The sequence below is a fragment of the Telopea speciosissima genome, chromosome 7, assembly GCF_018873765.1.
Source record: "Telopea speciosissima isolate NSW1024214 ecotype Mountain lineage chromosome 7, Tspe_v1, whole genome shotgun sequence".
Lineage (NCBI taxonomy): Eukaryota > Viridiplantae > Streptophyta > Magnoliopsida > Proteales > Proteaceae > Telopea > Telopea speciosissima.
The window spans coordinates 22524476-22552269 of record NC_057922.1 but is presented as its reverse complement, the minus strand read 5'-3'; the positions used below and the strand labels follow the sequence as shown (position 1 = coordinate 22552269).

Sequence of the window (27794 nt, the reverse complement as noted above, 5' to 3'; positions counted from 1 at the left end):
ACCCATAACCCCTTTGGAAGTTTATGGTATACTCTAACTTGCCATTACTTCCTTTTTTTTTTTTCCATACCCATAGCACCTCTGGAGAATTCTAGAAGTTTATACTTTTGCACTATCTTTTACATCATCTCCGTTATTTGTCCACGTGTATTACTACATGTGAGGAGGGGATTATGTACAATACACCTGCAAATATTACAGAACGCAGAACTTGTAGGAACATTGGTGCAAAACATAGAAGTTCAATTTTCTCCACCATTTCTTCCATTGGGTATCCTTCGTTATAAGGTTGAGTTTGCCGTAAGGGGGAGATTGAAGTATTGAAGAGTATTGAAGATATTTGGTTGTTGCCTATCTGAAGACTTTCAGTTGGGTTGATACAGTTTTTTTCTGATGCTTGATTCAGTTTGTTTTCGATGCTTGCTGTTCTAGTTATTTAACTTCAAGATTATATGTTACTATGACAATCTGAGATTCATCACTGGATAGCTTGCGTTGCGGCCCGGAGAACAGCGCCCCATAAAAAACGATGAGACCCTTCAACCCGATTCCATTCCCAACTCGTCGTCCCTCTTCACCGCCTTCCTACTACCCCACCCCATCCCATCCCCCTCCTTACTCATCAATGAGACTGTTAATGGAAAGACACATGGCAGCGTACATGGACAGGATTTATATATAGACTTATCTACTCGTGCACCAATAGAAAAAACACATATTCTTATACATAAGCAACAGATTAAAGAGTTCTCTATGAGAAATATCTAGCTATAAATTAAACTGATGAGGGCTTCTTTCGTGTGGTTAAATTGAAAATAGCTAATGATGATGATGATGATGATGATGATTATGAAAAGATCCAATAAACATCTCTCTTTTGCTCTTGTAATAAGCCAACATCTTGCCACGATCCGGCAGGTTGTCCTTGATCACAGGGACTGACATGAAATTCTCTGCCCATGCATGCAGGCGAGGGAAGCTATGTTCTTCCACCAACTTCACCCCTACAACCTCTCCCATCACTCCCATCCAATAACCAATCCACCCAAAGGCCAAGTCTGTCAATCCAATGGTATCACCATTGAAAAATTTCTTCTCTCCAAGCCCATGTTCTTCTAAGGTTTTCAGGGCTTCCAAGCATTCCTTTATTGCTTTCTCCTGTTCTTCCCCAACGGTTCGGAAGAATCCAAAGCACATCGAGCCCTGCATGTAGAAACAATAATGAGAATTAAGGGTTAATTGTTGGTTGATGTGACCTAAATGCTATACACTTAAGTTAATTTTGCTAAAAGGGTGATTGATGCACTTCCTAATAAGAAATTACAAGAGAAAGAAGCCGTTTGAATTTAAAAAACCTAATAGAAATATTTAAACCCATTTAAAACCAAAACGTTGAAACACCGTACGTTTATTAAACGGTTCAATTTTAATTTTACCTTAAAAATCTTGCACTGAATCGAATTGAATTGAATCGTTAACACCAAAATCGAACTATAATAAAGAATTGAACACCATATGGATTAATTTGTAAGTAAAATCAAATCACCTTGTCCTCTCCAAATTTGGTCCAGAAACGAGTTATGGCTCTCTCATAATTAAGCATCTTTGGGCAGCAATGGATTCTCCGGCCATGTCTCTTCGATGTATTCAAGAATTATGGTGGATTCCGCGATTGGTTTTCCATTATGAATAAGAACTGGGATCGTCTTGTGAATTGGGTTGGACTTGAGGAGCAATTCGCTCTTGTTGGAGAGGTCTTCCTCTATGTATTCAAATGGTACACCTTTCAGTTTGAGAGCCCAGATGACTCTCCATAGAAATGGGCTGGTATAGACTCCAAGTAGCTTCACTTCTTCCATTCTTTGAGATCAGATCAGATCGGCAGATAAAGTAAGGCTTAAAAATTATTTCAAGTTTGGAGTTCATTTATACTCTTAGAATCGTGGCTTCTTGATTGGGAAATAAAGTTTAAAAATTGGATCTAGATCTCCTACAGCCCAGCTATCTGTAGCACCCTGTGTGATGTGATAGGGTTGCGTGCGTAATGATCGTTTTATCCTTAATCGGACAAAGCACTGGACAGGAAATAAAACGATCATTGCACGTGTAGTCCAGTCTGCGCCACACAGGCTGCTACGGACAACTGGACTATAGACGATCTGCATTGTTAAAAATTGGTTGTTGAAGAAAGGGTAATTGAGTAGCCAACTTCTTTTGACTAATCCTCCCTAATCCCTAGAAATGATCTCTCAAGAAAATTTGACCTTTGACTACAAGCAAGTTGACAGCGAACGGATATTTCTGAACTCATTCCTTATGTCATCGATCCCATCCCTAGTTGATGGTTTTCTTTATTTAATGTTTAAAGTTTGAAAAGTCCCCTTCAAGTGTCAAAACCCATCAGTGAAGCGATAATTCTCTCTTCACCATGGTAGAAAAACAAGACAACACAAAGATGTAATTTCCACCCTAGGTAGGTATCTTTGGCCACTTTTATCTACCACATTTTGGGTTACTTGGTGCTCAGGCTTTGTGAATAGAGTGTCCATATTATCTTTGACTCATCTTCTATATTCTAACGCAAGACCATTGCACATTCTTCTAGCACAAGTAAGTCAATTTTGATTAACATTTGTACTAGTAAAAAGATCTATAACATTGTGGATCATACAATTGGGTTTGGCTTTGAAATTTGACATATAATTAATCTGTATCGATTTATACAATGAAAAATATACGCACCAGCCTTTGCCATTATTTTAATATTATTAAATAAAAAATGTCTCATGATCCAACGGCTACGACTTTGTTTGTTGGGAGATTCTTAGCCAAACCCTCGAACAGAGAACTCCAACCCATGAGGGGAAGAGATCGATGTCTAGTCATGTAGTGCTTGTACCAGAGCGGGGGCCAATGAGAGCTCACACATATGTAATTTTTTATTTCATTAGGAATAGGGTGGTACTTTCGCTTGCTCTTGTGTTTGGATGCAAGAGCCAGAGCCATGCGATCGGGTAACAGGAAGTAGACAAAGTAGAAGAAATGGCGGGTGGGATTTGCAGTCACAAGAAAAAGAAGAGGAGGGGGCGATGTTGAGAAACAAGACAGTACGTATTGGGGAGGTTGCAGGGGTGGGGGCGGAATTACAAGGGAGTGGGATTGTAGGAAGAAGAAGAAAAAGCAGTAGGGGGTAGGGATGGATGGGGTGGCAGGGGGAAGAAGAAGAAAATGGGGGTAGAGGGGGGGTGGGGTGTATTGGGGTGCAACATGGGGTGGGGGAGTGTGAGAGCAAGGGCATGGCTGGTGGGGTGGCAAGAAGAAGAAGCGGGTGTCTCAAAAGAGCGTGAATGGAGGAAGCGAGGTAGGGGTAGAAGTGTAAAACTGTCTAAATTTTCCTTAGATGAGGGATGAACACTGTTTGAGTAGTTTTGTAAAGCCAAACTCAAAATAGTGTATTTTGTTAAATAAATTTGATTTTGTCTAATCTTATAATTTTTCCAAAAAAATATGTTTTCATCATTTGTCACCATTTTATTTGTTATAATCTCACTTTGTGATCTTATTCGGTTTGATTTTAAGATAACGGTTTCACCCTTGAAATCAAAAAATAAATAAACCAAGAAAATATTAATTGCCTTTAAAATCATAATCGAACCAATTCTTCTTTGATTTGGTTCGACCCGATTTTAAATGCCTCATTTCTATTTTGAATCCAAATTGATTCACACCCTTACTAATTAGAGAGTAGCTCAAAGACAAAGTTAATGGAGGAGGAGTGCTTTACATGTGGTTTTTGGAGACCCTTCTTTACTATTTATGTACTTTTAAAAATTACGTGAACAAGTGATTAGAGGAGTGCTTTACATGTGGTTTTTGGAGACCCATCTTTATTATTTATGAGAGAGATAGACACATGAGAGTGTGGTCCTAGGCCACATTCCCGGATAGAAAACTATTTCCCTTATTTATTTTTAAAATTTTCGTGATCAAATGAATAGTGGAGATCTTTACATAGTCAAAATAAGTTGGCTTAACTTGACCGTGAGTGTACGTAGTGACCCAAGTCTGCCTCGTTTCCCTTTCTTGACCTTCAAAGATTCGAACCTTGATTCCCAAGCAAGAAGCCACGATTGGAGCTATATTAATGAACTCCAAAACTTAAAAGAGTTCTAACCTCAACTGCGGATCTGATCTCTGAAAATGGAAGAAGTAAAGCTACTTGGAACCTATGGCAGCCCATATGTTTGGAGAGTCATCTGGGCTCTCAAAATTAAGGGCGTACCATTTGAATACATAGAAGAGGACATCTTCAACAAGAGCGAATTACTCCTCAAGTCCAACCCAATTCACAAGAAGGTCCCAGTTGTTATTCATAAGGGAAAACCAATCTCAGAATCCACCCTAATTCTTGAATACATCGAAGAGACATGGCCGGAGAACCCATTGCTGCCCCAAGATCCTTATGAGAGAGCCAAAGCTCGTTTCTGGATCAAATTTGGAGAGGACAAGGTAATTAATTAATTTGATTTTGTTCTATCAATTCTTGATTTAACAGTAGCTATAGCTTTGATAGATGTTCTGATTATTGTTTCTATATACAGATCTTGGCGTTATTTACATATTTTATAACAGTTGGGGAAGAACAGGAGAAGGCAATAAAGGAATGCTTGGAAGTCCTGAAAACATTAGAAGAATATGGGCTTGGAGAGAAGAAATTTTTCAATGGTGATGCAGTTGGAATGACGGATTTGGAGTGGGGGTGGATTGTTTTTTTTATGGGAGTGCTGGAAGAGGTTGCAGGGGTGAAGTTGGTGGAGGAACATAGCCTCCCTCGCCTGTATGCATGGGCTCAGAATTTCTCGTCACTCCCTGTGATCAAGGACAACCTCCCTGATCGTGGCAAGATGTTGTCCCTTTTGAAGAGCAAATTAAAGAGAGATGTTTATGACCGAATAACCCCTCCTTATCAGCTTTAGCTTTATTTTATGGAGACTTCTCACGGAGAGCCCTTTGTTGTGTGTTATTTCTACAAAATATTGGTGGTAAAGAGACAGACTTGGTTGATTCCATTGAGCATTAAAGTCAAGTCAATTTATTTTAACTAATCCCTATTCCCTATCAATAATGATATTTCTGAGCTCATTTCTTTTGTCATTCCAACCAATTATAAATTCACATTATTTGGTTTCAACGCTGAAGGATAACTTTTCCATATAGTTTCTTTATTTTTTTTTTAAAAAAAGTCCATCGTGAGGAGGGATGTAAACGGATTGGATTTGGATCGGATACGGATCGAATGTAATCGGAACCGGATATTCCCTGGTTGAATACGGATACCTCTAAACTTATTCGGATACGAATCAGATTCAAAATTTTGATCATCCGTTTACATCTCTGCCTTGTGTAACTCGGACCTTCCTCCCCTTAGCAGATACAAGTCACTCTCAATCCATATCTCTTAGATCATGAATCTCTTTTCATCATATTCTAGAACCTATTGAATCTTAAAAAACTATCAAAATCATATTTACTTAATTTTTTATTATTAAATATTTGGATTTTATTTCAGATGGATTTTGTTGTTGGTGAGAGCAAGGGCATGGCTGGTAGGGTGGCAAGAAAAAGAAGCGGGTGTCTCAAAAGAGCTTGAATGGAGTAGGGGAGGTAGGGGTAGAAGTGTAAAACTGTCAAAAATTTCCTTAGATGAGGGATGAACACTGTTTGAGTAATTTTGTAAAGCCAACTCAAAATAGTGTATTTTGTTGATTAAACTTGATTTTGTCTAATCTTGTAATTTTTCCAAAAAAATATGTTTTCATTATTTGTTACCATTTTATTTGTTATAATCTCACTTTGTGATCTTATTCGGTTCGATTTTAATATAACGGTTTCACCCTTGAAATCGAAACATAAATAAACCAAGAAAAGATTAATTTCCTTTAAAATCACAATCGAACCAGTTCTTCTTCGATTTGGTTCGACCCAATTTTAAATGCCTATTTTCTATTTTGAATCCAAATTGACTCACACCCTTACTAATTAGAGAGTAGCTCAAAGACAAAGTTAATGGCGGAGGAGTGCTTTACATGTGGTTTTCAGAGACCCTTCTTTACTATTTATTTACTTTAAAAATTACGTGACCAACCCTTACTAATTAGAGAGTAGCTCAAAGACAAAGTTAATGGCGGAGGAGTGCTTTACATGTGGTATTTGGAGACCCTTCTTTATTATTTATTTATGAGTGACTGGTCGTAGCGCGACCCTTATTTTACTTAAACGCAACAGATCAATGTTAGCTGCTGATTCTTGTGACTGCAATCTTAACCATTGGTATTAATTGTACCGGATTCTCCTAAGGTTACCGGTACCACGTCCTATCTCCGGTTATGAAAACAACTGAAATGTAGAAATGAAAATTACTTTCTTCTCCGGTTATGAACAGGCTATCTCCGACGATAAACCTGCCAGAGACGGAGAAGGAGATGGAGAAGAAGTGCCATATGTGTTCTGCAGATCGTCTATGGACACAATAAATAGCGTTTCTTGGTATCAGCCAAGAAAAGAAAAGAAAAGCTCATGTGGCAACGCTGACGACAACAAATGAAGAAGAGGAACCATTGAAATCGTCGAAGATTTGAGAAGAAGAAGAAAGTTTTTTCAAACCCTAATGCGGAATGATGGTTCCTGCAACTTCTTTTTGAATAGTGCATCATTGAAACTAGCCTCTTGTACCAAGATTCCCAAGTGTATTCAATAAAATTTAAAAAAACATACAAGTTTTGAAAAACTTTTCTTCTTCTTTCTAATTCCAGTTTCTGTTGCTCAGACCATAGAATTCGTTCTATGTGATCTTCCAATTCCATCATCAAGACAATAGATGGGTTAGGGGAGGAGTAGGGAAGAGGAAACATTAGGTTAAAACCACGAACTCTGCAATAAACCCTAGTATCCTAAAGAGAAAAGTGGAATTCTACTGAGGTGGGATGAAAAAACAAAGCATGGGTAGGGACTGGGATGGGGAAAAAGGGGATGGGGGTGAGGGGTTAGGGGAGGAGTAGGGAAGAGGGAAGGCGTGAAGAGGGTTGAAAGAGCAACAGTCATCTCCGCTTACATGAGGTACCTATACTAGATGACTCCGTTGGATTCAAGTTCTTGATTTGGGGATTTCTCAGTTGGATTCTTTGGATTCTAAAGACTCTGTGTTTCTAATCTTCTGAAGTCTCGCACCCCCAAAAAGGAAAAAAATAAATTTCTTAACTTTCCACGAAGAACAATATTGTTCAACACATCATTGATTGAGGTCTCTGACAATAGTCTTAAAAAATAGCTGGTTTTCAAGAAAAATTTTAGTCAGCCCTTATGTTTCCATGGTCATACTCATACATCAGTCCTTGTAGGATTTGGGTTTGCAAATCCTGAACCTGTTTAAAATTCCTTACCCTCAACCACAAAAATAAATCTACCATTAATAAAGAAGAAGAAGACTAACAATTCAAAGCCAATCTACCATTACTCAATTTTTTTCTTCCTTCATGTGTCTCTGGTTGTACAAAGTACAAGTTAGATTTTCTCTCAATTGATCGGAATATGGCAAAGATTCTCCGGAACGATGTTGGATCTCAAATGGGGTATTCCTCACAAATGAAAGAAGGTTTTCCCCACCACCAGCCGAGAAGAAGACCCTTTGATGTTCGATGAGGTTTTTTTTTTTTTTTTTTTTAATTTTTTTTTATTGTCTGCTTCTCCGACCGGTTAAGGAAAAAGTGTTAACAGGTTATGGGTTCACATATTGGGCAATAGGCACAGTACATATGATTTTGGATTAAAATCAACGGTTCATATTGATCCGTTGCGTCTAACGCTGCGTTTAAAGAAATTATGGGTTCGTGGCGCGACCTTTTTCCCTTTATTTATTTTTTAAATTTTCGTGATCAAATGACTAGTGGAGAGGTTTACATAGTCAAAATAAGTTGGCTTAACTTGACGGTGCGTGTAGTGAACTAAAAAGTCTGCCTCGTTCCCCTTTCTTGACCTCCAAGATTCGAACCTTATTTCCCAAGCAAGAAGCCACGATTCGAAATATATAAATGAACTCCAAACTTAAAAGAGTCTTAACCTTATCTGCGGATCTGATCTCTGAGAATGGAAGAAGTGAAGCTACTTGGAACCTATGGCAGCCCATTTGTTTGGAGAGTCATCTGGGCTCTCAAAATTAAGGGAGTACCATTTGAATACATAGAAGAGGACATCTTCAACAAGAGCGAATTACTCCTCAAGTCCAACCCAATTCACAAGAAGATCCCAGTTCTTATTCATAAGGGAAAACCAATCGCGGAATCCACCATAATTCTTGAATACATCGAAGAGACATGGCCGGAGAATCCATTGCTTCCCCAAGATCCTTATGAGAGAGCCATAGCTCGTTTCTGGATCAAATTTGGAGAGGACAAGGTAATTAATTTGATTTTATTCGATCAATTCTTGATTTCACAGTAGCTATAGCTTTGATGTTCTGATTATTGTTTCTAAATGCAGAGCTCGGCGTTATTTGCATTTTTTCGAACAGTTGGGGAACAACAGGAGAAGGCAATAAAGGAATGCTTGGAAGTCCTGAAAACATTAGAAGAATATGGGCTTGGAGAGAAGAAATTTTTCAGTGGTGATGCTCTTGGAATGACGGACTTGGAGTTGGGGTGGATTGGTTATTGGATGGGAGTGCTGGAAGAGGTTGCAGGAGTGAAGTTGGTGGAGGAACATAGCCTCCCTCGCCTGTATGCATGGGCTCAGAATTTCTCGTCACTCCCTGTGATCAACGACAACCTCCCTGATCGTGGCAAGATGTTGCCCCGTTTCAAGAGCCGAAGACAGATGTTTATTAGCGAATAAGCCCTCCTCATCAGCTTTATTTTATAGAGACTTCTCATGGAGAGCTCTTTGTTTTGTGTTATTTCTACCATAAAGAACAATAATTGAAGAGTAGAATTTCTGATAAATCGATTGGTGCACGAGTAGATAAGTTCATGTGTCTTTTCATTGGTGGCCTCCATTGAAGAGCCAGGAAGGGGGGGGGTGGGTGGGTGGGAAGGAGTTGCAGTGAAAAGGCGGCCGTGAGGAGAGATAAGGAGTTGGGAATGGGATTGAGTTGAAGAGGATCCACATCCTCTACTTCCAAAGCTCTACTTCCATCCTACTTCCGTGAGCTCCTAGCATGCCACCTGGCCTAAAAACCATCCAAGGGCTGTTAATTAAAAAATTCAAATTATTTTGAAATCCAGATGAGATCTATTTGAACCACCTTAAACCCCAAACCAACTTCACCCGACCGGTTCAAAACAAACCAAACCGAACTTATTTCCCTCAAACTAAACCCATTTCACTCATCTGCCTAGGGTTTCAAATCGAACAAAAATTCCCAGCAGAACCTCTCTCAAATCCCTCCCTCTCTCCCTCATCCCTCTCACAACTCCTCAGTAGCGACGGCGACATCTTCTCTCTCACCCTGTTGTTGCTGCTTTCCGGTGTACTCGCCCTATCCTAAATCTCGATCTCCTCTCTCACTCACCCTGGAAATACTCTCTCGCGCCTCCCTCATTCTCTCTGTGTTCTAGACGACCCTTCTGCTCTTTACAAACCCTAAGCGAGAAAACTAGTTGTAGCAGATTTCTCATCTTCTTGTTTGATCGGATTCTCTTTCCGTATGTCCCTCCCATTTCACAAACCCTAAGCAAGAAAACCAGTTGTAGCAGAGAGGGAGGAGAAGGAGAACGTCTGAGTTTGTTTTGAGGTATGAGTTTTCTCGTTTTCCCTTGGCAGAGAAGGAGAAGGAAATTGTGTACGTATGTCTTCTTGAGTTCATTCACAGAGATCGATTATTGAGTAGGGTGTTTTTGCTTTTGCTAGTTCTTTTCCATTTTCACATTTTCCTAGACCATCAAGTTTGACAAGAAAAATGAGATCGATTATTGAGCTATAATGTGCAATGGCTAGATTTGAGTATCGATTACATCTACACTTCATGCATCAAAACATTTTGGGGTTATGCAAATACGCCAACAGAATCTACCTCACAAGCTGATCAATTTTTTGTTTTGGTTTCATTTGTTTCCAGCTAAAACCATGTAACATATACATCTGAAAACAAATGGAGAATTGTTTTTAGTTGAGAAACAAATTGCTCCTCAGATTTTGATTTTTTTTAAAAAATCAGCACCTCAGATGTGTCCTGTATATCATTTTTCGAATAACAAAATGACATTAGATTATTAGTATTCTCCTTCATTATTTGGGTAAAACATTGAACTAGTAGAATTGGATTTGTTTCTTGCTTATGATGGAACCTATGATTCAATTGCACTGTTGGAATTGGATTTGTTTTTCATTTTTTTGTTATTTGAATCCATCCATTATTTGTGATCCATTAAATTTTTATTATATACCTTTGTTAACACGGTTTATTTAGGTAGGTGAGTCTTTAGCTCAAATGGAAGAGCACGTGGGATTAAACCCATGGGATGGTGGTTCGAGTCCACCAGGACTCAAGAACAATTTTTACTTTCATTTTTGTTGTCTGTAGCTTTTCCCCCCTTTCTCCATTATTTTGAAGTAATCTGTTTGATCAATCTTATTGCATGTAATGGATCCACTATCAAGTGTTTAATACCCAAGAATAGTTAACTTTGATCCACTGTGTTCAATGGTTTTCTTTGATCTATCTCAAGTACCCTGCAGCCAGATTGGATACCTTGTATTCTCCATATGTATCATTGTACAAGATGCTCTGTAAAATATGATTCAGCAGACCCTACTCTGTCCTTGAGTTACTACATCAGTAATATTGAATCCTCAGCTGGTTGATCCCTTATTACCCACCTTTATCCATGTTGTCTGTTGCATTATTTGCAAAGTTTAGGGCTCCCTGGAACAAGATGTTCAATTTTGGGTTTAAACATTGGTACAACATATTATGTAATTGTGTGGATCTACTACATTCAATGGTTTTCTTTGATCTGCGTTCAATGGTTTTCTCTGATCTATCTTACGCATTACTTCTTTGAACATTATCCTGAAAAGATTCAGCACACAAACCAATCTATAAATCGGGTTCAGCATTGTGAGGATGATCATTACATGTAAGAAACTTTTTCACTCGAGCAATTTTGTAATCCTTGTAATTTTTTGCAATGAATCGACTAAGCTGGCTGCCACAAGCATGAGGTAAAACAAAGACAGACTTAAGAAGAAGAATCTGGATTAATTGCAGAAGCCTCTCAGCAGGGAAGGGGGAGAAGGGGGAAGGGGAAGGAGAGACCTGAATTGGATTTCATTTTTTTAGCATAGAAACACTTTCTCCAGCCACTGCTTTGTTCTCAAATCTCAAGAATGTTTGCTTTTCTTAAGTACTATTTGCTTGAATGAATTGGGTCTTATCTTAGTGGGAGTGATGGGTAATCTTTTCTGTTCAGTTCCTTCAAATTAAAACAAAATTTAAGTTGGTTTTCTCTCAAAGGCAGGAAAGTATGCTTTTTCTTAGCTTACCCTGAGGGGTTTTGGTTTTTATATTAGAAAGATGAGAACAAGGACGACTCTCTAGTCCTTCCCATCTACTCATCCTTAGATGTCTTGGTTTCAGTCTCAAATCAAGGAAAAAGATGATAATTGTAACTTTCCACCTGGTATTTCTCCTCTTTCTTCATATTCCTCATTCAGATCTCCTCATAGTAGTAATGATCAGAATGGATGAACCCCATCGTCATCTGGTAGAAGAATCAGTCCAATTGTTCTTTTAATCATAGTTATTCTAGCTGTTCATTCTTCATATCTGGTTTGCTCCACCTGCTCGTTATATTCTTCATAAAGAAACCATCTTCCTCATCAACTTCTCAGTCTAATAGATACCTAGATTTGTCCGGCTCTGATGCTCTACAAAGACAGTTACAACAGTTATTCCATCTCCATGACTCGGGTCTAGATCAAGATTTCATATATGCTCTCCTTGTTTTCCCCTACAAAGAGAAAATGGGTCTAAAAGAACCCTTCGATTGTGCTGTTTGCCTCTGTGAATTTTCAGAACAAGACAAACGTAGATTGCTTCCCATACGTCGCCATGCTTTTCACATCAACTGTATAGACAATTGGCTCCTGCCAAACTCAACATGCCCTCTTTGCAGAGGAACCCTCTTCACCTCTGGCATTTCTATTGAAAACCCAATTTTTGAATTTGATGATCCATTGGAGGACGATGGGATTCCCACCGATAGAGAGGATAGGTTCCTTCTCTGCGCTTCGCTAAGGATTTCTCAAATGGGAGGGAAAGAGGGTAAGAGAAAAGATAGAAAATGGGAAACACGATTTTCACCTTAGGGTTTGTGAAATGGGAGGGAAATAGGGAAAGAGAATCCGATCAAACAAGAAGATGGGAAATCTGCTACAACTAGTTTTCTCGCTTAGGGTTTGTAAAGAGCAGAAGGGTCGTCTGGAACACAGAAAATGAGGGAGGCACGAGAGAGTATTTCCAGGGTGATTGAGAGAGGAGATCGAGATTTAGGTTAGGGCGAGTACATCGAAAAGCAGCAGCAGCAGCAGGGTGAGAGAGAGGATGTCGCCGTTGCTATCACCGTCGCCACTGAGGAGTTATGAGAGGGATGAGTGAGAGAGGGAGGGATTCGGGAGAGGTTATGCTAGGAATTTTCGTTCGATTTGAAACCTTAGGCAGATGAGTGAAATGGGTTTAGTTTGAGGGAAATAAGTTCGGTTTGGTTTGTTTGAACCGGTCTGGTGGGGTTGGTTTGGGGTTTAAGGTGGTTCAAATAGATCTCATCTAGATTTCAAAATAATTTGAATTTTTTAATTAACAACTGTTGGATGGTTTTCAGGCTAGGTGGCATGCTGGGAGCTCACGGAAGTAGGATGGAAGTAGAGGGAAGTGTGGGATCCGGTTGAAGATGTGAGTCCCTCCTTTATTGATATTAAAAAAAAAAAAAAAAAAAAAAAGAAAGTAAGAAAGGAAGTGGTTATCTATTTGGGAGTTCGGCTTACTTTGTGTATCTCGCTCCCTCCTTCCCCAAAATAAATGGTAGAGATGTTTTTTCACAAAGAAATGAAAGAGATACACTCATGCTAAGCATTGGTCATACTTAGACAATTTTACTACTCTTTTTTTCAAAAAAAAAATTAATATTTTTATATTTTTATCTTTCTCCTTAACGATCCATCAATATGAAGAATTTTTCTCCTCTCAAGTTCCCTGTCCGGTTAGGTTCGTAGGTTCCTCTCATAGGGAGGGTAGAAATGACGACCTCACCCCACCTGAGCAGTGTGTTCGGACAAAGAACCTGAGAGGAGTTAGATTCCTCGATCAAGAATTGGTATCAATATCCACCAATATTGATATGAATCGACCAATCCGAGTGATCGGCTACATATTTCTAAAACCATGATCACAAGAGAAGTTAGTAGCTTTTTTTTATAAGAAAATAACACACCACCCACGTGTAGAGTCTTCTTACATTCTCTCTCCTATTTTGATTCTTCTCATCTCTAATATCCTCAACCCTATTGATGAAATTGTATTTCTTCCCATCTCTTTACCCCAATTGGTTAGGCTTGAGGATTCCATTAGGGGCCACAGATGTGATAAACCCACCCTTTTTATAGGTGAAGTATGTTGATCTTTTATAATAATTGCTGAATCCTTAATCACGTTGACCTACCAAGAAAATATTGATAGCGATTGAATTTCTATGATGCTTACATACCCACATCTTGTTCTGCAGTGCAATGCGGGCCTGAGAGCTCAACACATAGAAGAAGTTTCATCGATGCAAGACAGTTTTTTATCTTATCGAATTCAGCATCGTTGGATGTCACAACTTCCATGTGTTGAGTTCTCAGACACGTACAATAGAGGATTTTTTTTTTTCCACTTTTTTTTGGAGAGAAATTTAAAGAAAATTTGAATAAAAAATCAATTATTATTACCTACGTTGACTTTACAAATATTTTATTACTTTATAAGTAAGAGACTCACACCTGTAGTTTTTAGTAGACATATAGAGAATATAGCTATGATTTGTTGGACATTGACTTTGATGTACAAGTAGGAAATTATTAGATTATTTGCATTTGATGTATATCAATCAAATTCAATTTAATTAAATTAATTTATTTAATATATTTTCATATTCATATGAGGAGAGAAATTACCCTCCCCAAGGTAGTTATAACTAACAACCTCCTCTTCAAAGATGCTTTCTTGTGTTTTTTTGAGAGTATGTCCTATGCCAGTGCTTTGATGAGTCTATCTCTCTCCTTCCTTAGTGAAAAGATGTCTCTACCCTTTGTTTTGGAGGAGGAGAAGAGAGATAGACTTAGGAAACATTAGCGTACCCAGCCCTCCGGACAAAAAAACCACTACCCTTTTTAAAATATCAAATTAAAAAAGAAAAAAAAAGGGGGACTCACATCATCTTCTTTTAACTCAATCCTATTCCCTACTCATTTTTTGGGTAATAATCCCATTCCCTACTCATATCAATATTAATTCTCATCACCGCCTTCCCTGCAACTCCATCCCAGCCCTTTCTTTATTCTTCAATTGAGGCCACCAGTGGAAAGAAACATGGCAACATACGTGGAGAGAATATATGAACTTATCTACTCGTGCACCAATCGATTAATAAAAAATTCTCTTTATTTATTGTTATCAGACACATTTTATATAACACATATCTAAAGACATTTTTTTCTTTTTGATAGAAATAACACACAACAAAAAGCTCTCCCTACGTGAGAAGTCTCTATTAATAAAGCTGATGAGGGACCAATTAATGATTATGATGAGAAGAACCAATTAACATTTCTCTTCGTCTCTTGAAATGGGCCAACAGCTTGCCACGATCCGGCAGGTTTTCTTTGATCACAGGGACTGACAAGAAATTCTCAGTCCATGTATGCAGGCGGGGGAAGCAATGTTCCTCCACCAATTTCACCCCTACAGCCTCTTCCATCACTCCCATCCAGAAACTAATCCACCCCAAAGCCAAGTCAGTCAATCCAAGAGCATCACCATTGAAAAATTTCTTCTCTTCAAGCCCATGTTCTTCTAATGTTTTCAGGGCTTCCAAGCTTTCCTTTATTGCCTTCTCCTGTTCTTCCCCAACTGTTCGAAAGAATGTAAAGAACACAAAGCTCTGCATTTAGAAACAATAATCAGAACATCAAAGCTATAGCTACTGTGAAATCAAGAATTGATCGAACAAAATCAAATTAATTACCTTGCCCTCTCCAAATTTGGTCCAGAAACGAGCTATGGTTCTCTCATATGGATCTTGGGGCAGCAATGGGTTCTCTGGCCATGTTTCTTCGATGTATTCAAGAATTATGGTGGATTCTGCGATTGGTTTTCCATTATGAATAAGAACTGGGATCTTCTTGTGAATTGGGTTGGACTTGAGGAGTAATTCACTCTTGTTGGAGAGGTCCTCTTCTATGTATTCAAATGAGATACCTTTCAGCTTGAGAGCCCAGATGACTCTCCAAAGAAATGGGCTGGCATAGGTTCCAAGTAGCTTCACTTCTTCCATTTTCAGAGATCAGATCGGAAGATACGCCGAGGCTTAAAACTTCTTTCGATTCAAGTTTGGAGTTCATTTATAATTTTCCAATCGTGGCCTCTTACTTGGGAAACAAGGTTCGAATATTGGTGGTAAAGAAAGATAGGGTAATGAGACAGACTTGGTTCCATTGAGCATCAAGTCATGTCAATTTATTTTAACTAATCACTCTTTATTTCTTATCAATAATGACATTTCTCAGCTCATTCCTTACGTCATTCCCATCAATTATAAATTCACATTAATTAGTCTCAACCCTGAAGGATAACCTTCCCCCTATACGTTCCCTTTTTTTTTTCTTTTAACTCCATCGGGAGTGAAGAAAATTAGACCGCCATAAGGATACCATAATGACCTCTGAATGTTCAAAGTGCCCTTGACAATGTTTCCAAAGTCCCATTCAAGTGCCAAAACCCACAAGTGAAGAGATAATTCTCTATTTACCATGGGGGAAGGAAACTAGGTCATTCATTTATTAGTTTTGGGAAGACCCTCCTGGTTTGATGAACATCACATAATCAGGTTCTTCTCTTGTGAACCCAGTGCCCAATGAGACATCCAATGGCTGGACATGAGCTGAAATGCATGTCTAATTCCACACAGGCAGACATCCCTGCACTCCCAACAACTCAATACGGTTAAATGCCTCACTGGATACTCCCTGGGTGCTGAACTCGCAGGAGAGAGTTGAATCCCATCACATACAATTTTTATTTTTTAACCCAAATATTCACTAGGACCCAGGTAGAAATTTTATTAGAAATGGTGTTGAACATAATTTCATAAAATTTTCAAAGAATATGATTGGTCAGTATCACACTAAAAAATAAGGCAGCACAAAAATGTAATTTCCACCCTAGGTATAGGGTGCTTTTGGTCACTTTTTACCTGCCACATGTTGGGTTACTTGGTGCTCAAACTTTGTGGATAGGTAGGTTGTCTATATCATCCTTGACTCATCTACTATATTCTAACGGATCTTTATCCCCTCAATTTGTCTGCTCCTCAATTTCATCTAATATAGGAGACAGAAATGACCACCCTACCCCCTACCCAAACACACTGCCCAGGTAGGATCCACTTCCTTCTATTAGAGGAATTGAGGAAATTGACACGCAGGCAAATTGAGGTGATAATTTTCCATATTCTATCCCAAGTCCATTGCACGTTCTAGCACAATCAAGTCAATTTTGATTAATATTTGTACTAAAGTAAAAAAAACCTATAACATCGTGGGTCATAGAATTGGTTTTGGCTTTGAAATTTGACATCCGAGTCAAATTGACACACCTCTTACAAATACAGAGATCCAATCATTCTGACATTGCAAGATAGTTCTGATCCCTTTCAAGGTTAAACCAAAATACGTTTCAGAGCATTACAGAGTGTTTGATTCCCTGTTTAATGTGTTCTAGAGACTCACTCTTAAGAAGGTTTTAGCTAAAAAAGAGTATTTTTGCCCTCTTTATTTATCAAATCTGATACTGAAATTTGTTAGATACATAAATCTTATCAAATTAATTCTTACAATCGATCTCTTCCATGCGTAGTGCTCTTCTGAGGCCTCAACTGCAACAAAAATGAAACTGAAACTGAAACTGATGGACGAAGGAAGGTTTCATTTAAATGGAAAAGATGAAAAAGTTACTACATTCTGACAACGATGAGATAACCCAACTGTTGGGAATTAACAACGCAACAAAACACATAGATTTGCAAAAGAAAAACGAAAGAGAATCGTGCATGATGACCCTCCCTAGCTAGACCCCATAGTGCAAAGAGTCTCGTGCATTGGGTACCCAAGATGGGCTACGTCTATGGCCCTATCGATAAACCATATTTTTACTATTCTGATGACGAAATTATAAAACCCTCACACACATTTCTTTCCTTACAAGATAACACCTAATTTTCAAAAATATAAAATTACCCCCAATATAAACGACTCCCAAGAAAAGCGGGATCAAGCTTCACCAATAAGCATCTCCCTTCGCCATTTGGTATGAGCTTTGAGTCTATCACGATCCGGAAGGTTCTCTTTGATCACAGAGACTGACTTGAAGTTCTCAGCCCATGTATGCAGTCTTGGAAAGCTATTGGCTTCCATCAACTTCACCCCTACAATCTCTTCCATCACTTCCCACTGGTAAGCCATCCATCCAAAAACCAAATCTGTTAAACCGATCTTATTGCCGCAGAAAAACTTCTTCTTATCTTCCTTAAGACCGTGTTCTTCAATTGTTCTCAACATTTCCAAGCAATCCCTTATTGCCTTGTCCTGTTCTTCCCCCGGAACAGACAGGTAGAAAGCATATATAATTGGGGTCTGCAATAATCATAAACAACACAATACTTCTTCTCAATTGCACATAATTAAAATTGTAAAAAATTGAAGAAAGATATGGATTTTGCAAAGTTGAATATATCATCAGTTACCTTGTCTTCCAAAAATTTAATCCAGAAACGAGCTATGGCTCTCTCATAAGGATCTTTAGGGAGTAATGGATTCTCCGGCCATGTCTCTTCGATGTATTCGAGGATTACGGTGGACTCAGAGATTGGTTTTCCATTGTGAATAAGAACTGGGATTTTCTTATAAACTGGATTGGATTTGAGAAGCAATTCACTCTTGTTGTTGGTGAAGAGTTCCTCTTGTATGTATTCAAATGGTACTCCTTTCAGTTTGAGAGCCCACATGACTCTCCTATTGAATGGGCTTGTATAAGTTCCAAGTAGCTTCACTTCTTCCATACTTCTCAGAGACTTGGATCAGAAATCACTTATGGTGATGAGGCTTCCTTCAATTTTAGATTTATTATTGATGAAGAGTTAGTTGACTGAAAAGGAACAAATTGGACTTTGGTTGGCTTAATTTTTCAATCTGTGTTTCTAGTCTTTGTTTGGATGCCAAGAAAAGAAAAGAAAAAAATATAACGAGATAAAAATCCCAAAAATCATGATGATTATTTTTGTGTCTCTCTCCTCAAATTCAAAATTTTTTGAATCTTTTTTTCTTTTCTTTTCTTGATATCCAAACATAGCCTTAAACGGAAATTAATTTCTTGTACTTTAAGGTGGAAAGTTAGGTATCTCCCTTTTGAGAAATTTGGACACTAGAACACGACTCTTCTCCTTTAGAAGAATCAATAATCCCACACCATAGCCAGCCCGAAATACAAGTTTCAGTAATACTTCTTATCTTGAGATATGACAGATGTCCATGCATTTGTCTAGCATTGGCCTTTCGTATTTGTTCTACTTCAAATATGTCTGCTTCAATTACTTGTTTTCTCCTTTGATTTTTGAGACTACAAACTTTTTTCCACCAAGGAAACCAACCTTTGGATAAGATGTAGTGATTTCAAAGTCAAGCCATCGGGCCCGCCCTGGCTAGGTGACAAATTCATTGTATTTAAGGCTATGGAGTGGGACATTGATTCTTCTAAACCAGAAGAGTTATATTCTAGCTGGTGTCCAAATTTCCCAAAAGGAAGATACCTAGCGAACTTTGGACCTTAGAGCATAATTAGAAATTAATTTCAACAAATCACTAGAAAGAGAGGATCCGGCTCCGCTCCAAAGCCTTTCTAAAGGTAGTTTGAACATTCACAGATCATTATGGGGATTTTTAATTATCCTCTCACCACTGTCCAATGCACCACACTTGAGAATCCAGCCCTTAAAACACTTGAGAAAAAAAAGACATCGTTACTCATGTTTTAACGACTGGATTCTCAAGTGTGGTGTATTGGACCGCACTTGAGAGGATAAAAATCCATCATTATGGTATCCCTATGGTGAAATTTCCTTCACTCTAATGAAGGAAAAAAACAAAAAAAAAATTTGCAGGGGGAAATTATCAAAAATGGATCATTACGTGTAGTTGAATGTATATCTCGGAACCAATCACATGTTTATTTTGTTTTCATAAATGCCTCTTCTCCTCGGAAAAGGATTTTGTCCAGCTGTGAAATGACCATCCCACCCTTGTTTTTGTTGTTGTTTAGTGGGGCTGGACGCTCCAGCTCCCGCCACAGTTGGACAGGAGCCAAGTCCCTTCTCCTCTTTATTTTTTGGTAAACAACATATACGCCCAAGTCCCTTCTCCTCTTATAAATGGCAAAAATAAGACAAGTGATTGCCTCTCACATGTATGAGCACCTGCACGTACGAGGAATCGACTTCAAAATTAACCTTCAGTGTTGACATAGTCAAAATAAGTTGGCTTAACTTGACGGTGAGTGTAGAACCAAGTCTGCCTCGTTCCCCTTTCTTTACCCCCAATATTCGAACCTTATTTCTGAAGCAAGAAGCCACGATTGGAACTATATAAATGAACTCCAAACTTAAAAGAGTCTTACCTTGTCCGCGGATCTGATCTCTGAGAATGGAAGAAGTGAAGCTAGTTGGAACCTATGGCAGCCCGGCCATTTGTTTGGAGAGTCAATACATAGACGAAGACCTCTCCAACAAAGTGGGGATAGGCCTCAAGGTGGTTTGAACTCATGACCTCTTATTTGAAGAGTTGGTCTTTTGCCAACTGAGCTATTTTCATATCCGTATGAGGAGAGAAATTACCCTCCCCCAGTGTAGCTATAATTGACAACCTCCTCTTCAAAGTTGCGTTTTTTTTTTTGGGTTTTTGTCAAATGTCCCCTTCAAAATGCCCATTTGTTCAAATGTATCTTTATAATTTTACAATTTACATGCGTCCCCCTACTTTCAAAACATTGCAACATATTAGTCCAACCTTATTTTAACTAATCACTCCCTATTTCCTACCAATAATGATATTTCTGAGTTCATTCCTTATGTCATTCCAACCAATTATAAATTCACATTTATTTGAAATCAACTCTGTAGGATAACTTTCCTCAAGATAGTTCTGACCCCTTTCAATGTTAAACCAAAGTTTCAGAGCATTACAGAGTGTTTGATTCCTGTTTATTGTGTTCTACTGACTCACTCTTAAGAAAGTTTTAGATAAAAAGAGTAATTTTGCCCTCTCTATTTATCAAAATGATACTGAAATTTGTTAGCTACATGTAACTCATCAACTTCACTCCTACAATTTCTTCCATGCATAGTGCTTTTCTGAGGCCTCAACTGCAACAAAAAATGAAACTGAAACTGATGAACTGAGGAAGGCTTCATTAAAGTAGAAAAGATGAAACAGTTTCTTCATTCTAATGATGATGAGATGACCCTACTGTTAAGAATTAACAACGCAGCAGAACATTGATTTGCAAAAGAAAAACAAAACAGAATTATGCATTATGATCCTCTCTAGATCCTACAGTGCTGAGAGCCTCGTGCATTGGGTACCCAAGATGGGCTACATCCATGGCTTAGCGATAGAGCATAATAGACTCTGCACCTCCCCCCCAATCCCCTAGTGAGGGGGCTGCCTGCCCCATCAACCCCCACAGCCCACTCACCCGAAAGCGGAACTATCATTATTGCGGAAGAATCAACAGTGCTTCCCAGATTAAGCTCAGATCAGGCTTCACCAAGAAGCACCTCCCTTCGCCATTTGATATGAGCTTTGAGTCTATCACGATCCGGAAGGTTCTCTTTGATCACAGAGACTGACTTGAAGATCTCAGACCATGTATGCAGTCTTGGAAAGCTATTGGCTTCCATCAACTTCTCTCCTACAATCTCCTCCATCAGTTCCCACTGGTAAGCCAGCAATCCAAAAACCAAATCTGTTAGACCAATGTTATTGCCGTAGAAAAACTTCTTACCTTCCTTAAGGCCGTGGTCTTCAATTGTTCTCAGCACTTCCAACCAATCCTTTATTGCCATACATAATGGAGATCTGCAATGATCATAAACAAAACACTTCTTCTCAATTGAACATAAAATTGTAAATTGAAGAAAGATATGGATTTGCAAAGTTGAATCTATTAAGATTTTCCAAAAATGAGAGGAGTGTGGGTTTAATTAATTATCGGATCGATCATTATGGGAATCAAGAAATACAAGGGTTGACGTAGCATGCTACTCTTTTATTGAGATGGACCGGACCGACTGGTCCATTGTGGAAGTGGGTTAGGATTGAGAGTATTATAAATACTACTAATGAGGGGTCCCTGTAGTTATTATTCTCTTTTCTCTTTGACCCACAAGAAAGGGAGCTGTGAGAGAATCTAGGAGACGGCAGAAGATCCCCATAGCGGATTGCATTCATTATCTGACGGATTGTTGCAGCTATTGGAGGCGATCTTATCTGTTCTTCATCAACACACCTGGGTTCTAGGTACACCTTACTTTTCCTGTTTATTTTGATTTAATCGTATTCTAGAAACCTGTATGGGGACAGATTCGGATTTGACAAAACCGTTGCGTGTTCTAACAAGTGGTATCAGAGCTGACCATACAAATCTAGGATCGATTGATTAAGAACCTGGATTGAGTTTTAACGGTGGAAATAGGGATTTTGATAACAAGAAATTGCCCTCCTCGTTTATCCAAAAAAAGAAAGGAAAAATTACACTGCCACCCCCTGGGATTTGTTCTAAATACAAAACAACCCCCTATGTTTCTAAATTATACAATCGCACCCCCTAAGTTCCCACTCTGTTAGTTAGGTATTACGTTGTTGGTTAAGTTTGACCACAAATGACTAATATATCCCTTTCAGGATGTGAACTTACCATTTTACCCATAGGCATCCCTAACTGCACACCCCCCTTCCATCGTTGCAGAGATAAATCACTCACGATTTTCCCCCATTACTCCTAGCTCCCTCACCCTCTCCTCTCTCATCCCTCTCCACCATCTCTTCCAAAGACGCCAAGTACCAAAAGATTCGAAAAATCTCTCTTTCTCTGCAACTCTTAACGCCATTATTGACAAATCTTCTTCCCACTACTGTGTAGTCAATATTGTGTTTTTCCTCCATTGAGCATTAAGTCAAGTCAATTTATTTTAACTAATCACTCTCTATTCCCTATCAATAATGACATTTCTGAGCTCCTTCCTTATGTCATTCCAACCAATTATAAATTCACATTAATTGGTCTCAACCCTGAAGGATAACTTTCCCATATAGGGCTCTTTTTTTTTTTTTTTAACTCCATCGTGAGTAGGGATGTAAGCGGATTGGATTTGGATCGGAGCCGGATATGCTCTGGCCGAATACAGATACTTCTAAATGGATTCGGATATAGATTGGACTCAGATTTTCGACCATTCGTTTACATCTCTGCCTTGTGTAACCCGGACCTTCCTCCCCTAACGGATATAATTCACATTCAATCCATATCTCTTAGATCATGATTCTCTTTTCATCATATTCTAGAACCTATTGAATCTTCAAAAACCCTCAAAATCATTATTTATTTAATTTTTTATTATTAAATATTTGGATTTTATTTTGAATGAATTTTAATCAGAGTATATGGATTATTTTTAGGATATCCCTAAACAGATGCGAATTCGGATTTCAATTATCCATTTGCATCCCTAATTGTAAGTGAAGGAAATTAGACCATAAGGATACCATAATGACCTCTAAATGTTTGCCCTTATACTGTTCCCAAAGTGCCATTCAAGTGCCAAACCCACAAGTGGAGAGATAATTCTATCTTTCAACATGGGTGACTAGTCCTTCATTTATTTGTTTTGGGAAGACCCTTTTGTTTTGGTGAACATCACAAATACAGAGATCCAATCATTCTGATATTGCAAGATAGTTCTGACCCCTTTCAAGGTTAATTAAACCAAAGTTTTAGAGCATTACAGAGTGTTTGATGCCTATTTATTGTGTTCTAGAGACTCACTCTTAAGAAAGTTATAGATAAAAAGAGTATTTTTGCCCTCTTTATTTATCAAATCTGATACTGAAATTTATTAGATAAATATATCTCATCAAATTCACTCCTACAATCTCTTCCATGCATAGTGCTCTTCTAAGGCCTCAACTGCAACAAAAATGAAACTGAAACTGATTAACGAAGGAAGGTTTCGTTTAAATGGAAGAGATGAAAAAGTTGCTACATTCTGACGACGATGAGATAACCCAACTGTTGTGCACCAAGTTGTACGATGGATTTCATACTTAAATTTACAACCCGCTCCCTCTTTGCCCAATATTGTACTTAAGGATAATTGCTCTAATTATGATTTACATTCTTGGATACCTATTCTTAAATATGAATATCCTATCTTATTGTGTGCAGAAATCCAGAGCCAAGGGATAAGATTGGCAAACTGGACGTATTTGTTTTTGATAGATGGAAGGTTTTTGTTTTTTGATGCAGAAAATATTTTAACCTCTAAGGCTTGGGATCCGGAATTGTACAGCATCAAGGCGGGTCTTGAACATGCTATGTTATTAGGCTTAGAAATTAAGAAGATTTGATGCTCTAACTCACACTTAATTAATGTTCTTCCATCTCCTACTAACTCTCTTTGGCTATGAATATACATCAAAGACCTTATGTATATTAGTAATCATGCGTTAGACATAGTCTTTAGCACCTTTAAGAATCCTGTTTGCTTAGATTTAATTTGTAACCTAGCAACCTACGCGTAGGATAATTATGTTTTACTTTTTACATTTTTATCATTAAAAAAAAAAAAAAAAAAAAAAAACACAACGGAGCATAGATTTGCAAAAGCAAAACGAAAGAGAATCGTGCATTATGACCGTCCCTAGCTAGATCCTATAGTGCCAAGAGTCTCGTCCATTAGGTACCCAAGATGGGCTACGTCCATGGCCTATAGATAAATCATATTTTTACTATTTTAATAAAGAAATTACAAAAATCCCACACATACCTTCCTTACGAGATAACATCTAATTTTTAAAAATACAAAATTACCCCCAAAATAAACGACTCCCAAGAAAAGCGGTTGGGGTCTCCACCCAGATCAAACTTCACCAGTAAGCACCTCCCTTCCCCATTTGGCATGAGCTTTGAGTCTATCACGATCCGGAAGGTTCTCTTTGATCACAGAGACTGACTTGAAGTTCTCAGACCATGTATGCACAGTCTTGGAAAGCTATTGGCTTCCATCAACTTCACTCCTACAATCTCCTCCATCAGTTCCCACTGGTAAGCCAGAAATCCAAAAATCAAATCTGTTAGACCAATGTTATTGCCGTAGAAAAACTTGTTATCTTCCTTAAGACCGTGCTCTTCAATTGTTCTCAGCACTTCCAACCAATCCTTTATTGCCTTGTCCTGTTCTTCCCCCGGGACAGACAGGAAGAAAGCATACATAATGGAGATCTGCAATGATCATAAACAAAACACTTCTTCTCAATTGAACAAAGACATGGATTTGCGAAGTTGAATATATCATCAGTTACCTTGTCTTCCATAAATTTAATCCAGAAACGAGCTATGGCTCTCTCATAAGGATCTTTGGGGAGTAATGGATTCTCAGGCCATGTCTCTTCGATGTATTCGAGGATTACGGTGGACTCAGAGATTGGTTTTCCATTGTGAATAAGAACTGGGATTTTCTTATAAACTAAGAAGCAATTCACTCTTCTTGTTGGTGAAGAGTTCCTCCTGTATGTGTTCAAATGGTACTCCCTTCAGTTTGAGAGCCCACATGACTCTCCTATTGAATGGGCTTGTATAAGTTCCAAGTAGCTTCACTTCTTCCATACTACTCAGAGATTTAGATCAGAAATCACTTATGGTGATGAGGCTTCCTTCAATTTTAGATTTATTAGGGATGAAGGGTGAGTTGACTTAAAGGGGCAAATTGGACTTTGGTAGGCTTAATTTTCCAATCTGTCTCTTTCTTCTCTGGATGGAAATTAATTTCTTATGCTCTAAGGTCCAAAGTTAGGTATCTTTCCTTTTGGGAAATTTGGACACTACAACGTCAATGGAAGCCCACTTTATTTAACAAATATGACACAAACATTAAATTCATTTATCTCGTACATAATTACTTATATAGCCATGCATAGAACAAGTTCTGACTTCGGAGGCCTTAACTCAAGACTCTTAAAACTGATGACGCAGAAACAGATGAACTGACGAAGGCTTCATTCAAGTCGAAAACATGAAATTTCTATTGACGATGAAATGACCCAACAAGTGTTTCCCGTCTCCATTTCATATGAGCTTTGAGTCTATCACGATCTGGAAGGTTCTCACTGATCACAGAGACTGTTTTGAAGTTCTCAGCCCAAGCACAGAGTCTAGGGAAGCTATGAGCTTCCATCAACTTCACTCCTACAATCTCTTCAATTAATTCCCACTGGTAAGCCATGAATCCAAAACCCAAATCCGTTAGTCCAATATTATTGCCACCAAAAAACTTCTCATCTCTACTAAGACCTTGCTCTTCAATTATTCTAAGCAGTTCCAAGCAATCCTTAATTGCCTTCTCCCGTTCTTCCCCCTCGCCGGACAGGTAGAATGCATAGATAATTGGCATCTGTGATGATCATAAAACGAGCTATTAAAGAAAATTAAAGAACAAATTAAAAATATCACAGAAGCCAAAGGGGGAAGAAATTAAGGCAATTAATTACCTTGTCCTCCATGAATTTAATCCAGAAACGAGCTATGGCTCTGTTATAAGGATCTTTGGGGAGCAATGGATTCTCTGGCCATGTCTCTTCGATATATTCGAGGATTATATTGGATTCGGCTATTGGTTTTCCATTATGAATAAGAACTGGGATCTTCTTGTGAATTGGGTTGGATTTGAGGAGGAATTCGCTCTTGTTGGAGAGATCTTCTTCTATGTATTCAAATGGTACACCCTTCAGTTTGAGAGCCCAGATGACTCTCCGATTGAATGGGCTTGTATAATTTCCAAGTAGCTTCACTTGTTCCATCGATCCTGTCTCAGAGATTAGATGATCAGATATCACATATGTAAGAGGATTAATTCCTTCAATTTTAAGATTTCTAGTTCTGAAGAGTTGACTTAAAAGGGCAGAATGGACTTTCTGTTAATCTTTGAATAGGACAAATTAGTCCCTTACAAAGCATAGGAATATTCCACCTTATTGAAGTTAGAACAAAAATATATAGGAGGAAGAAGACAAGAAGAGAAGTTGAGGACAGCTCAAACAATAACAAATCTTTCTTACAATAATAATTTTTCTAATATGGGAGTGTTTGAATAACATCACTATATAGGTATATTTAAAACTTACACAATCTTGCTTTATTTTATTATCAAAAAATTTTAAAATAGGAATTTAAAAGGATTTTCAAAAATAAATTGAAAATATCATTATTAAATGATGTCATTGTTATACATATTTTTTGAGTATGTATATAAAATGACACTTTCACTTGAGTATATATACAAAAAATAAAATTATGTCATCCCAAAAAGGTAAAATAATACAAATTATTTCACTAGGATCTAACTCTTCTCCAATCGTGGCAGGAGCTGGAGGATCCAGCTAGCCCAGCAAAAACATGGGGGTTTTGGTCATTTCATAGGAGGGCCCGCATGTGAAATGATCTAAACACTTGTTTTTGTTGGGTTGGATCCTCCAGTTCCCGCCACGGCTAGAGAAGAGCTGAATACTTATTTCACACCTTGAAGGGTGCCAATAGAACAGAAAAACAAGAAATTGAGGACAGTTTTGATAATAATAAACCTTTGTTACAATAATAATTCATCTTATATTTATCACTTGATGAATATACTTATGTATGGGGAAGCGCTAGTAGCAAAGTTATCTAGTGGGTATGGTGTACGTCCAAGAAGGTCCAGTGATCGATGCCACCCTCCAATATTGGTGGCGGCCTGCCACCTACTTTCACTTCTCTATACTCCCCCTAGCTACCTCTCCCTTTCGGGCCCCATTGGGCACCCAATCCTTGTCCGAGCCACCATAGCGGTGGGTCGAAGTTTTACTCCACCCATAGAGGATGGTTCAACCAATATCCTAGGGTTTTAGTATGTTTCAAAATACCCTCCTGATACCCATTCCCACCCTCTCTTGTCCCTTAGTGAATGGGATCCCATTCACCGTGGACGGAAGGAAACTCAGTCCAATTAATTAAGTCCCAAAATCTTTTTGAGTAGGTGCATGGGCTGTGGGGGGTTTGTGTGTATGTTAGAGGAATTTGGCTCTCCTTCGGCCGTGGTAGGAGTTGGAAGATTCAACCCAGCAAAAATAGGGGTGTTTGGGTCATTTCACAGGTTGCCCCCCCCTGGAATGATCCAAACACCCCCCCCCCC

At 38.4% G+C, this 27794-nt stretch overlaps 4 protein-coding genes and 4 pseudogenes across 4 annotated transcripts; 3 read left to right on the top strand and 5 right to left on the bottom strand.

The window, feature by feature from the left end:
- Positions 1-819: 819 nt before the first annotated feature.
- Positions 820-1910, bottom strand: LOC122668360 (annotated as a pseudogene).
- A 2290-nt stretch (positions 1911-4200) lies between these two features.
- On the top strand, positions 4201-4976 carry LOC122668359 (glutathione transferase GST 23-like). Its single transcript, XM_043864941.1, has 2 exons — positions 4201-4509; positions 4602-4976. The coding sequence occupies exons 1-2, from the start codon at positions 4201-4203 to the stop codon at positions 4974-4976; spliced, it is 684 nt and encodes a 227-aa protein (XP_043720876.1).
- A 3083-nt stretch (positions 4977-8059) lies between these two features.
- Positions 8060-8913, top strand: LOC122668358 (annotated as a pseudogene).
- A 2440-nt stretch (positions 8914-11353) lies between these two features.
- LOC122668357 lies at positions 11354-12360 on the top strand (annotated as a pseudogene).
- A 2462-nt stretch (positions 12361-14822) lies between these two features.
- On the bottom strand, positions 14823-15610 carry LOC122668903 (probable glutathione S-transferase). Its single transcript, XM_043865471.1, has 2 exons — positions 15273-15610; positions 14823-15188 (listed from the first exon to the last, which is right to left on the bottom strand). Exons 1-2 carry the CDS (start codon positions 15579-15581, stop codon positions 14823-14825), a joined length of 675 nt encoding a protein of 224 aa, XP_043721406.1. The 5' UTR covers positions 15582-15610.
- Positions 15611-17574: 1964 nt separating this feature from the next.
- Positions 17575-18462, bottom strand: LOC122668905 (probable glutathione S-transferase). The gene is made up of 2 exons (XM_043865472.1): positions 18048-18462; positions 17575-17937 (listed from the first exon to the last, which is right to left on the bottom strand). The coding sequence occupies exons 1-2, from the start codon at positions 18360-18362 to the stop codon at positions 17575-17577; spliced, it is 678 nt and encodes a 225-aa protein (XP_043721407.1). The 5' UTR covers positions 18363-18462.
- A 2229-nt stretch (positions 18463-20691) lies between these two features.
- On the bottom strand, positions 20692-26462 carry LOC122668901 (probable glutathione S-transferase). The gene is made up of 3 exons (XM_043865470.1): positions 26119-26462; positions 25667-26021; positions 20692-20811 (listed from the first exon to the last, which is right to left on the bottom strand). Exons 1-3 carry the CDS (start codon positions 26425-26427, stop codon positions 20798-20800), a joined length of 678 nt encoding a protein of 225 aa, XP_043721405.1. The 5' UTR covers positions 26428-26462; the 3' UTR covers positions 20692-20797.
- LOC122668904 lies at positions 24544-25336 on the bottom strand (annotated as a pseudogene).
- Positions 26463-27794: the final 1332 nt, after the last annotated feature.

What these genes read in the sequence shown, in the direction of transcription:
- LOC122668359 (XM_043864941.1), top strand. Translation starts at nt 4,201, where the DNA reads ATGGAAGAAGTAAAGCTACTTGGAACCTATGGCAGCCCATATGTTTGG. An exon ending in TCAAATTTGGAGAGGACAAG is followed by an intron (nt 4,510 to 4,601) that starts GTAATTAATTAA and finishes TTCTATATACAG; the next exon opens with ATCTTGGCGTTATTTACATA.
- LOC122668903 (XM_043865471.1), bottom strand. Translation starts at nt 15,581, where the DNA reads ATGGAAGAAGTGAAGCTACTTGGAACCTATGCCAGCCCATTTCTTTGG. An exon ending in CCAAATTTGGAGAGGGCAAG is followed by an intron (nt 15,189 to 15,272) that starts GTAATTAATTTG and finishes TTCTAAATGCAG; the next exon opens with AGCTTTGTGTTCTTTACATT.
- LOC122668905 (XM_043865472.1), bottom strand. Translation starts at nt 18,362, where the DNA reads ATGGAAGAAGTGAAGCTACTTGGAACTTATACAAGCCCATTCAATAGG. An exon ending in TTAAATTTTTGGAAGACAAG is followed by an intron (nt 17,938 to 18,047) that starts GTAACTGATGAT and finishes TGATTATTGCAG; the next exon opens with ACCCCAATTATATATGCTTT.
- LOC122668901 (XM_043865470.1), bottom strand. Translation starts at nt 26,427, where the DNA reads ATGGAACAAGTGAAGCTACTTGGAAATTATACAAGCCCATTCAATCGG. An exon ending in TTAAATTCATGGAGGACAAG is followed by an intron (nt 26,022 to 26,118) that starts GTAATTAATTGC and finishes TGATCATCACAG; the next exon opens with ATGCCAATTATCTATGCATT.